Source organism: Nymphalis io, chromosome 16 (genome assembly GCF_905147045.1).
Source record: "Nymphalis io chromosome 16, ilAglIoxx1.1, whole genome shotgun sequence".
NCBI lineage: Eukaryota > Metazoa > Arthropoda > Insecta > Lepidoptera > Nymphalidae > Nymphalis > Nymphalis io.
Window position 1 is genome coordinate 8676975 of NC_065903.1, and position 12619 is coordinate 8689593.

Sequence of the window (12619 nt, forward strand, 5' to 3'; positions counted from 1 at the left end):
AGTAAAGATGAAAGTCAACTGTCAAATCATTATATTAAAGTCAACATAGAATTAAGAATATAATATTTAAATAAAATCAAAGTAGTGAATTAAATAAATTACATATTACTACGTAGGGAATTCTTATATAATAATGTAAAATGTCCTTAGAGCAAACAGCTTGTGATGGTAAGAATGAAGTAGTCAGTAATGACGGAATAGATTTTACTAAAAAAGATACTCGTTTTAAATACGAAGTGTACAAAAAGTATTTGCATTGCCAAGTTATTTAGACAAATGTAGTCGTTATTAACAAAGATATTGTCTTAATATTATAATTTATACTGATACTGAAATTGTTCTGTCAATACATGGTTGATCTTTTTAAAATAACAACCTACATTTATTTCATAGTATTTAAATGCTGATATTTTTGAATACTGTATACTAATGTTGCTTTTTTCTAATGTTACACGCCAATTTTACAGACCTGAAAGCTTTTGAACGCCGCTTGACTGAAGTCATAGCATGTCTTCAACCAGCTACTATGAGATGGAGAAGTAAGTTACATTTCTTCATAAATAATAACCAAAGGCAATTTTATTTATTACTACTACATTCTATAGCTTTTAAATAATACTCTGTACTTTGGTTTTGAAAGTTTCCAATACAACACATTACAAAAAAAGAATTAAATATAATGATCATGTAACATACAAAATAAAGGATAGTTAATAATTTTTCTCTTTTTAGTTCTCCTAGCAGTGGTGTCTGTGTGCACAGCTATAGCTGCATGGCACTGGCTGACTGACCCACTCACACCAGTAGTGTCCTTGACACAATCACTTTGGAATCATCCATTCTTTGCTTTAACTTCTACATTTTTAGGTAAGCTTTAAGAATTATTTTACCTTATAAACTTCTTTTTTGAAGTAACAACCTAAAAATATTTACTATTGATAAATATATGTTGTAAAGAAAAAAATGTGCTTAATAGAATAAGTGATAAATGAAATAAGATCACTTTTGTATATAAAATACTTGAATGAAGTTACAAGTAGATGAACTTTGTTTCTTTGTTACTACATGTACCTTTTACCAATATTTTTACAAATAAATAATACTATCATTAACGATAAGCTGGAGAGTTAATATTAGTAAATTTATTTAAAAAAAATACCTAAGAATATTCTGAAATATTGGTATAATTTTTTTAAAGAAAAATATATCTCATATTTTTAGGATTCCCTATTCTGCAGTTAACTGCATTTTCGATCCCCAAAAAATGTCTTTAGAGCAAAAAGCTTGTGATGGTAAGAATAAAGTAGTAAGCAATGACGGAATAGATTTTACTAAAAAAGATAATCATTTTGAATACAAAGTGTACAGAAAGTATTTGCATTAAGCATATATGAGCCAGTGTAATTACAGGCACAAGGGACACAAAATCTTAGTTCCCAAGGTTGGTGGCGCATTGGCTATATAAGCGATGGTTGACATTTCTTACAATGCCAATGTCTAAGGGCGTTTGGTGACCACTTACCATCAGGTGGCCCATATGCTCGTCCGCCTTCCTATTCTATAAAAAAAAATGTCAAATATGAGAAATTGTGCTTTTATATACATACATTCATTTCATAATTTGAAGCATTATTGAAGTCAACTTCTTGTCTATTGATACAAATTTAGTATAACAATGGTGAATCCTTTTGCTGCTTCTTGGAAAACATGCTTTAAATGCATATGAATTGAATGCTTACTATATATACTTGTTCTTATTTCAGTATTATTGTTCATGATGGGAGTCCACAGAAGAGTAATAGCACCTAGTATAATCACAGCACGAACACGGTCAGTGCTGAACGACTTTAACATGTCATGTGATGAAACCGGAAAACTTATCCTCAAACCAAGGCCAGCTAATAATTAATTTTATATAGTGTCAATTTAATGGTTTAATTTATAAATAAAACAAAATACAAGGGACTATTTGTTTATTATTTATAACTTTGGTGTATTTATATAATAAATAAATGATAACTAAGAAAATAGGTTTATCATACACATCTTAAACAATTATTAGTTGAAAACAATTGACTTAATTTATTAATAAAGAACAACAGTAAGACTACATAATGCAATATAATTTTCTAAATATATTCTGCTAAGAGTTCAATAAATGAATTCAAATATTAACAGATCACATATCTAGCAAATATTTTTGAAATAACTATTAAATTGTAAGCATATAAAATTTATAATCACACAAATTTAAGTTGTTATTACACAATAATTAATAAGTAGATATTTTTTATCATATTACTCTTTAGACACATAAATAGAAACTTTGAAAATAGTGAAATATAAGTTAAATGCAAAACAGATATATTTTTATAGATGAGAGGAACTCTTTCTTTAGATTTATAAATAGCCTTGGGATACATCAACTCATTATATTTAATCTATATTTTTGCTTAAACTTATTGTGCTAATTTCGAAAACCAACATTTTCGGCCCATTTTTTTACACATCTAATCTATGCTAACATTAGTAATTCGAACAAAATTGTAAATACAGATAAAAAATGGAAAATATTTAATATAAATGTAGGCTGTGGTTTAATATTTGCAAATGGTTTCAAATCAATTCCTTATAAATGCGAAAGCAGACAAGGTGTAGGTACTTGATTACAACATTAAATAACGAACCACAAAGATATCTCAACAATTCTATCTATAATATATAAGTAACAATATTGTGCTAAGTGTGCAAGTAATATATATCTTTTCTAATTTAAGGATATTTAATACTTAATGTCATCTATGCTACTTTTTATATGCATGCTAAATTACAAAGTTGAAAATTATTAAGAGACTAAAAAAATGCAATAAATTTTTCAAAGTCAACATATTATGTAAGTTGCTAGTAACGGTGCATTAAAGCTTTTACCTACATTTTTTTAAATAAAACTAATTAGAATAGTATTATATAGTTAAAAATATTCTGTTAATGTAATTGTGCAGTTTAAATTAGGAATAGATTAGCGTGGAAGACTCGAGCAAAGAAAACTTTAATACATACTAAACAATAGTAATAATGTCATTGAATATTTGAGTGTGAGTAGTGTCTTTATTTTCATAGACAATATTTTGATTTTTTTTTAAACCGTAATTTATCATAATAGGTTGTATATGATTCATTAAAAAATTCTTTATTCTTAAAATGGTATGCTTAATTTTTACCTCTTATGCCAATTTATAGATAATAGTAAAACATATATAAAATTCGTTTTAAAATTACTTTGATACATAACATCAAGGCAGTGGTACATGGTACATGCATAAATCCATTTCTTAACAATATTCTTAAAATTATATCTTAAAAGGCGATATTTATTTTTTAGTTATTTTTTCTTGAACCGAACAAGACTAATGTGCGAATTACTTCATATCTAACATGCATTACTGTTAATACAATACATTGTATACAATTTTGAATTAGCCGTATTTGTGGAGTATTTGACTCTGTATAGAAATTCAGTCTTTTGCAGTCTAGACGACTTTCATTATGTGGCGATTTGTGTTAACATTATATTTCTTGTTAGAATTATATCTGAGATGTTAAGGATCATTTTATACTTTGATTTGATTTTGTGACAAAAAATCAATGTCACGGTTAGTTCCGATTTACAAAAATGTATCGAAAATGTCTAACATTTCACTATTTAGTTTAGTAAAGATTTCTTAATATCAAGGCAGTTTATTTTTATATTAATGTAATACTTTGTTTATTTCAAACTCTATAGCTTCTTACAAATGTTTTATAAAACTAACTTACGAGTGACTTTATAAATTCTGTTTTGTGTTGTGACACACATACACATATACCTACATATACTAACCTTGCATATGTGTGGGGTAAGGGAAAGATTTCTCAAAAATAATGTTATGCAGTTTGCTTTTTAAGCATTACCTAACAGGATTTATATAATAGAGTGCGTCTATTTACCACTATATATTTATCATTATATATATTTTTGCATCACTTTCTATTATTAATATAGAGACACTATACTTACTTATATATTTCTGTTCAAATTATATTGTTAAACACATTTACCGTGCTGTGGTAATTTATGTACATTACCGATTTTTTTTTTATGATATAGTTTTGAGCTTAAAAATTTTGTTAAATCATAGACAAGAAAAAGTATTCATAGAGTATCTCTAATAGGTTTACGATATTAATCATTACATTAACTACAACATTTAATATCTACCTACTACTTATATGCTAGTACAGTTTGTTGTAGCTTGATCTGATAAGTCTGGGCGCGATGAGGGTCCAATTTCAAGGCGTTTTGTGAGTACTTGTGAATATTTTAGTAATAATCTTAATAATGGCCTAATTACGATTTGCGACTCGAACATGTTTCAAGGTACTAATTTCTAAAATGTCAGATATCAAAAGCAACTACGATGGCTATAAAACTATGATCGTACCGTGAGCAAACTTTGACAATCACTAATCGAAATATTTCGTTTCGGCGAATGGTAATAAGGGGATAAAAAAAAATTGAAAATATTTAAGTCCGGTTTCACTAACGTTGTATACACGAGATGATTTCGACTACTACGCGATGGGAACCGTTTTATTCCCAAAACATGTCGAGCGTCCCTCGATAAATAACGTACGTAAAACCGGATGAACCCATAATAATATTTTGAATACTTACGGTTCTTTTAATTGCAAGCATTACACGTATATATGACGTCTATCGTAGCTACGATTGTAAATTCTAAACCAAAGGTAGGCCAAGGGAAGGGGTTAATATTAATAAAATATAATTTTATACATATATATACCAATTGTTGTACCTTAATAGGTGTTCATATAACATCACTAAAGGAGATAATTATAATAACTAATTTTAAAATGCCTAATAGATATGTATTCTTTGAAAAATATTTTTTATACCTAAGACATTTTAGTTTATTTTTTTTTAAATAAACGCTCAGCCGAGCGAAATTTTTATGAAATTTGGCCAGTTTTGTTATTGATTTAAACGGTATTAGGTTTATAAAACAATTAAGTGGATTTTCTATTACTCAAAAACTAATGTATGATTGACTTTATATTTTCTTCGAGATCACGCTACAACCAACAGTTAATGAACGAGCAAAATAAATGCCGACGAGAAATCCCCACGTTTTTATTGTCACATCATTCCCCACAGCAACATGCAAGGCTGGAGTGGTGTCCTCACGCAGCCAGAAGGGCCCGTATGTTCTTCGGCGTAGACTGACTGTTCAGATGCTTCGTGGTGTACCTGAGGGCGTTCAGGAGAGGTTCCGCTTTGGGCGGCGGTTGCTGTTGGAGGAACTTCACACAACCTTTCACATCGACGGACGAGGAACGGCAGAAGGCTCCGGACGGATGCACCCAATCGTATAATATGATCAAACCGACCATGACTCTGAGAACCAAGAGTGATGTCTCCTCACGGCTGAATTGGGCCACCAGTTTACTGAAATCACACATCGATACACATAGTAATGAAACAAGTTAAAAAAAAACAATGTTTATGATTAACCTATTTTACATATATTTGTGTTCTAGTTGAATTTGTTATAACAACCTGAATACTGGTAACATCGACTTCCTACGGCCTAAATATAATAACGAGAATATTTCTAAATGAAGCTTGCGTACCTGCTCCAAATAAATAAATAGTTACGGGTTCCCGCGTTACATTCAACAAACATGTATTGGGATTTACGGCACAATAAAACAACATATGCCCGTTCGAGTCGCTGGAGACCGTCCATGGAATAAATGGATAAACCTTTGATGTATGCGGGAAGCGCGTTTTATGCATATTATGATTTTTTTTAAATTACTGTTTTGGCTTTACGCCACAAACGTGTACGTAGAAACATATATTTAATTAAGTGATGATCCCTTAACCGATGATCGTGGGTTCAAACCCGGGCAAGCACCACTGAATTTTCATGTGCTTAATTTGTGATTATAATTCATCTCGTGCTTTACGGTGAAGGAAAACATCGTGAGGAAACCTGCATGTGTCTAATTTCACTGAAATTCTGCCACATGTGAATTCTACCAACCCGCATTGGAGCAGCGTGGTGGAATAAGCTCCAAACCTTCTCCTCAAAAAGAGGAGAGGAGGCCTTTAGCCCAGCAGTGGGACATTCACAGGCTGTTACGGATACGGATATCTAAGTAAAGACAACAAATTCATTTGAATATTTAAAATAAATATGTTTTTTTGTTCATTATTTGTAATGTTTTACATAGATCATTATTTAATTCTTGTTCTCGAATTAATTACCTACGTATTAAATATGATATTACTCAACATGCTCTAAATAATTCTATTCGATGCCTTTTGTATTAATACAGGAAAACAACACTGAACTACCAACGTGACTCAAAGTAGGTACATACGCTCAATTTATTATCTTTCGCAGTGAGTAGGTACATTTATAGTTTTGGAATTAAACGAAATTTATTATTTATTTATATTCTATTATACACTACATTACGTAAAAAAAATTAAAATTTTATAATATATTAATTTGATTCGTGTTACATACAGGTTATATATAAAACACTAATAACCTTCATTGGAGTATATTATTAACACCATAAACAACAATATTTGTTCTATGATTTTTTTTACAAAACCTATAGATTTTCCAAAAATAGATAACACGGTGTAATAGTAATTATTTTTAACTGAATATTGTGTGAACAATCGGTTATTAAAATCCTGGCAATGTTTTTATCATTCAAGGCACAAGAAGCTATTGTCACTTTCAATGGCTCGGTCGATATATTGGGCTGTCGTGACCATTAAATGGGCTAAGTGAATAAAAACGTGCAAGCGTTTTTAAACCACATCGTATGTGAATAGATATTATATTTGCGTGCACATTTGCACGGATGAGGTTAGCATGTGTAGTATATCAACCGAATACGTTTGATAAGGAAGCGGATAGCGGTCGTACGTCAGAGGATGACCAGTTCGTTACGTCCGAAAACTTGTGATCGGTTATTCGAATTACGATAAACAAATAAGCCATCCGATACCAAATCTTATCATTCACACAATCCACCCCGGCTTGGCACGGTTAGAATAAAGATCCACTTAAAACGTTTATTTCGTAATACATATAACTCTATTGGCTGCGTAAGCCAGTAAAGCTTGCAGTCGTCATGATTTTTTCCAACATCTTAAACAATCACCTTTATATATAATAAACAAGTCTTCCATTTGTCAAAACCGTATGAAAATCCATTCGGTAGTTATTGAGTTTATCGCGTTCAAGCATACATACGGATGGGGGAATTTGTTTATAATATGTAGTGATAGGATAACAAATAGGGTAATATGCAAACCATCAACTGATGTATATGAATATCGAAACAAAGATATTCATTGCTCTATTTTTAATGATAACAATTTATGATATATAAAAAATACTAAAGAAGGTCAAATGTTTTAAATATTTGTGTAATAAAGTTTAGTTTAATTTCGAAAAAGGAATCAAATTTATACTTATTATACGGCCAGTTATAACAATTGAATCGAGCGTGTCTTATTTACATAATAAAATTTATGATGTCACAAATAAGAGCGGTAATAAGGAAGTAAATAGACGTAAATCGAAAGGGGAGACATTAAGTGCGATGTGAGTGACATATGATTTATCATTATTTCATTAGCGTTCGTTGAGTGCGCTGGTATCATGTGTCGAACGACCCCAGGAATAATTGACTTGTATAATATATTCGCCCTTGTTGCAATGATGACGAAAATATTTACGCGCATTTATAACGTGTAACTATTAGATGTCAATATTTTTTTATTAGATTTTATACAGTGTCGATAAATCTAACGAATTATTGAAGTAGGTAGTAGGATGTTCGTGGGATGATTTTTTTATGCTAGTAGGAAAGTACCTACTCAATTTGATTTATAATAGGTGGGCGCACTTTCAAATGGGCGACCTGAAGGTAAGTGGTCACTATCGCTCAAAGAAACTGGCTACTAATAAACTTTAGCGTTTCGAGTCGGAGGTAGAGAATTCAGTAGCGTTAAGCCCACCACTTGTGCAAATTTCTTTTGTTATGAAATAATGTGTACGTAGCCTATTTTTTATTTATTTAATATTTTTCGAACAAATCGGTTCCCCGTTATAAATAAAATATTTTACAATTTAATACATATGTACTTACTGTACACGTGTATTAATATAATGAATGACTCTTGTTACGTTGAAATTTATCCAATGATGATAATTTTATAATCATATTATCAAAATAAAATACTTACGGATTTTCCAACATTCTTAAACACACTTTGGCCATCGTACTGAGCGTTTCTGTTGTATTTTCTAAGTCTTGTTGATTGTCGTTGACGAATTGGCTCGTTGCCTCTGACAACACTTTGAGCATTGGCGTTGCTTGAGCATAGAATAAGGACATTCTATTCGCAACTTCTGCTCCGATGTGAGGCTCCTCCCCGGGCGGTAACTCTGCATTGATGAGACCACTGCGCGATACGATTCTTCTGTAATAGCTGAAGTCGTTCTGAATGGCTGGCGTCTTCATCTGTACAAAGGGAGGTTTTATGACAGGTTGTTAGATGTATAATGCATAAGGCTTAATAAAAGTCCGACAGAAAATTGAATTCAAAAGTACCTACTCCAGCAACCGTCTCCATTACAGGGAGGAATGTGCTGGAAATTAATATTTTACGATTTCATTTGTTTGTAATTTACTTTTATTTTTTGGTTATCGTAAATGTGAACATAGGCTTGAACCCGTATAAATGATATTTAGATAGTGATATTAATTAAAGCGATTCATAATGAAGATCGCGGATTCAAAACAAGGGCAAACATCATTGATTTTTCATGTTAACCACATGTATTTATAAAACTGGGACTCGGCATTGAAAGAAAGATCGTGAGGAAACCTGCATATTGTGTCGGGTGTCTGCCACATATACTTATCCGTGAACCTGCATTGGAGCAGTGGTATGGTATACATAAAGAAGGAAAACTTAATCGTGAGGAAGCCGATATGGCCTAGTGGTTAGAACGCGTGAATCTTAACCGACGATTGTGGGTTCAAACCCGGGCAAGCACCATTTAATATCATCATCATCATATCAGCCGAAAGACGTCCACTGCTGGACAAAGGCCTCCCCCAAGGATTTCCACGTTGGCCGATCTTGCGCTGCCCGCATCCAACGGCTTCCCGCGACTCGTTCTAAGTCGTCGATCCAACTTGTAGGGGGCCTGCCCATGCTGCGTCTTCCGGTTCGTTTAATATTCATGTGCTTAATTTGTGATTATAATTCATCTCGTGCTTGACGGTGAAGGAAAACATCGTGAGGAAACCTTCATGTGTCTAATTTGTTTGAAATTATGCCACATGTGAATTCTACCAACCCGCATTGGAGCAGCGTGGTGGAATAAGCTCCAAACCTTCTCCTCGAAAGGGAGAGGAAGCCTTAGCCCAACAGTAGAACATTCACATGCTGTTTCTGTTACTGTTACTGTTTACATACAGGTTGTTACTTTATTACATTATACTTAATAAATTAGCTTTTGAAGTATAATAGATTTATCTGTTTTCAAATCGCTTAAAAATACGACTAAAACTATATACAAATACATTTCCTTACCTACTTAACTAATGTAAATAAACAATCCAAGCCAGCCAACTGACTGAAGCCAGTTTTACACTTTAGGATTGTAATATATATTATATGCAGAGATATAAATAACAACCCACAAGCTGTGTTTACAACTAAGAGATACATATTTACGGTCAGTAAAACGATCAGTCTAACATACCCACGCAGTCGTTGACAAATTGGTGCAAAGGGCGACTCGGACGAATACGTGGGGTACGTAATATAAAAATATTTTTTGATAATGACCAGCTTTGGCCACGGTGACAAGCGTTTACGCAAGTACAGCTGCACTCTATTCCATCACTCTAATAAATAATCCGATGAGTCGGAACGACCAGAAAGATTTCAAAAGACCCCCACGGCTTTACGTGCTTTCCGAGGCACGGTAGTGTAAACACTGTCAACTTCCAGACACTGGGTTGCTACTGAGTAATTATCGACACAAAAACCCAAAAATTTTTTATTGGTATATCGCTGAACCCAGGAGCGCGATATCAAACCGCAACGAGGCAGTTCGAAAAAAATACTTATAGATTGGATTATTTTATAATATGTATATTATATGATAGTGAAAAGGGATATCTATTAAAGATAACGGGGCGCTATATTGATAGTTTAATGTCACTTTATATAAGATGGTAGGGCTTTGTAAAACCCGTCTGGCAAAGTACCAAACAGATACTTAGTATTGTTTTGTTCCAGTTTGAAGAGCTGAGCCAGTGTTACTCGTCACAAGGGACATAAGCTCCCAAGATTGGTGGCACATTGACCATGTAAGGAATAGTTAATATTTCTTAAAACGTAAATGTCTATAGGCGGTGGTGTCTATCTACCATCAGATAACCCATTTTCCCGTCCACCTCGCTCCAGTGCAAGTGTGCAATGTAAGCTGTAATAGTGTAACATATCTTCGTGGATTGAACTAATTCTATCAATTTAAATCCCGGGATATAAATATATTATATCCTACCGTGAAAAGCCAGCTTCAGTAGGCCGAGGTCGCTAGTTTTCTATTACAATGTATGGAATTCACAACATAAGCAATTAGATGGATGACTAAATGACATGAACGATTACAGGTTATGAGTAATTATAAATGTAGAAACAATACGATAATTGTATTAAGACGGTTTTGATGGCTAAAGAATAATATATTGAAAATAAATGTAAACTCTTTGGTACTTAATTTTGCCACTAATAGGGTATATGTACATATATTTATAAAGTCAACAAGACATACAATTGTTTAGAGTTTGATTACAATGTGTGATGTGTTTTTTTTTAAAATACAATGTATTTTTATCAACAAAAAAAAATGTATGTATGTAATCAGTGTTTACATAAATGCATGTTTTTAGACAATTTAAATATTAGTTTATATGTATACTCGTACAAGTATACATAATCGTAGCAAGTGACTATTTATTGATTTTACGCAAATTGATAAAATCTTTTAATTTTATCTTAGCTTTTATAAATAAGAATACAAAAGTAGAACGCATTTAGAACTAATCTAATTATGTTCATTACAAACGTACATAATCGAAATATAAAATATCCATTATATAATTATGTTATTAACTAATTAATAATGCCTACAATACAAAGTTTCAATTCACTGGAGGTATATATATAAAAACAATTGAAGTATAACATTATGAAATTAGACAGACGGGGTGTGGTCGACAAAGTTCAAGCAGGATTTGAACCTGTTATCGATTTCATCCAATAGTCTATTGTCTGTTGAAATGTGAGACTAAATTGCAATGCCTTTAGATTCCATCTAGTGATTCATTGAATTGTTAGAAATCACTTTCCATAAAAGGTTACGTTTATCGCATAGTATTAATAATTTATTGATTAGTTTATTTATATACCTATATTTAAAGCAGTGAAGTGTATGAAAATTGTCTCTTATAAACATTGAAATTATGAGTGGCTAATATTCAAACCAGCAGTGACCTAAATGTTGGACTATGCGACGTGTCTGTATAAAAATCACTTACACAACCACCTTAAATGGTCGACTTAATTAGGATTTTTTTAAAGAATATTAGCATTGCTCGTTTTTTTTGGTATTACCAATCCTATTTACCCTTCCAATTAAGCGTACAGTTTGTGTTAGCAGTGGGTACGACATTAGCCCAACGGGTCAAGAATCAATCATCGGTTCGAAAACCACGCACACATTGATTCACAATTTGATTAATTAACAATTACATAAACATTCTACTGAAGGGGAACATAATTTTTCAAATGGGGCTACTAGTTCATGTGATTAAATACTTCAGTCAGAAACTAACTTTTCTAGAACAGGGCCTCTTCAGATCTATGCCTAGATATTGTTTTCTGTTCTATAAATTCTTTATTAGCCTATGGCTTGGATGAACCGGGTCAATTATTTCGTTAGCATTGAATTGAAGGTTATTTATTTAAGACTCTATAAACAATTTCATCATTCAAATAACTTACTTTGTGTTCATCGAATTTCAGAACGAATTCCAATATTTCTGCAAATTGTTTCACTAGTGCTTGTTGTTGTTCCAAGTGTTGCGTGGGACTCATCGATCCGCCCACGAGTGAACCTAAGAGACGTGGTACAACCTGAAAAAAGAAACAGCCTCATCATGACGTTGCTTTATTACGAATTATTATATTTATTTATAAAATGATGTTAATTATTTAAAAAATATTTTATGTTATATGTAATTTACTGTTGGTAGAGCTTTGTGCAAGCTCGTCTGGGTAGGTACCACCCACTCATCAGATATTCTACCGCAAAACAGCAGTACTTGTTATTGTTGTGTTCCGGTTTGAAGGGTGAGTGAGCCAGTGTAATTACAGGCACAAGGGACATAAAATCTTAGTTCCCAATTTTGCTGGCGCATTGGCTATATAAGCGATGGTTGA

The 12619-nt window shown here is 32.1% G+C and overlaps 2 protein-coding genes across 2 annotated transcripts in view; one reads left to right on the forward strand and one right to left on the reverse strand.

Moving 5' to 3' along the window:
- On the forward strand, positions 1-1965 carry LOC126774263 (nuclear envelope phosphatase-regulatory subunit 1 homolog). Its single transcript, XM_050495699.1, has 4 exons — positions 1-168; positions 468-539; positions 733-867; positions 1764-1965. The coding sequence occupies exons 1-4, from the start codon at positions 141-143 to the stop codon at positions 1907-1909; spliced, it is 381 nt and encodes a 126-aa protein (XP_050351656.1). The 5' UTR covers positions 1-140; the 3' UTR covers positions 1910-1965.
- Positions 1959-12619, reverse strand: part of LOC126774222 (CYFIP-related Rac1 interactor A) — a 27274-nt gene continuing 16613 nt past the window's right edge. Inside the window, exons 2-4 of the mRNA XM_050495643.1 lie at positions 12182-12313; positions 8339-8616; positions 1959-5506 (exon numbers count right to left, since the gene is read on the reverse strand). Coding sequence (XP_050351600.1) covers positions 5242-5506; positions 8339-8616; positions 12182-12313 — 675 coding nt within the window. The 3' untranslated portion in view covers positions 1959-5241. The remainder of the gene's footprint in view (positions 5507-8338; positions 8617-12181; positions 12314-12619) is intronic.

Bases quoted from the DNA above. Each gene is read 5' to 3' on its own strand.
- LOC126774263 (XM_050495699.1), top strand. From the start codon at position 141: ATGTCCTTAGAGCAAACAGCTTGTGATG. The intron at 540-732 runs GTAAGTTACATT...TTCTCTTTTTAG, and splicing joins AGCTACTATGAGATGGAGAA to TTCTCCTAGCAGTGGTGTCT. The intron at 868-1,763 runs GTAAGCTTTAAG...TTCTTATTTCAG, and splicing joins TTTAACTTCTACATTTTTAG to TATTATTGTTCATGATGGGA.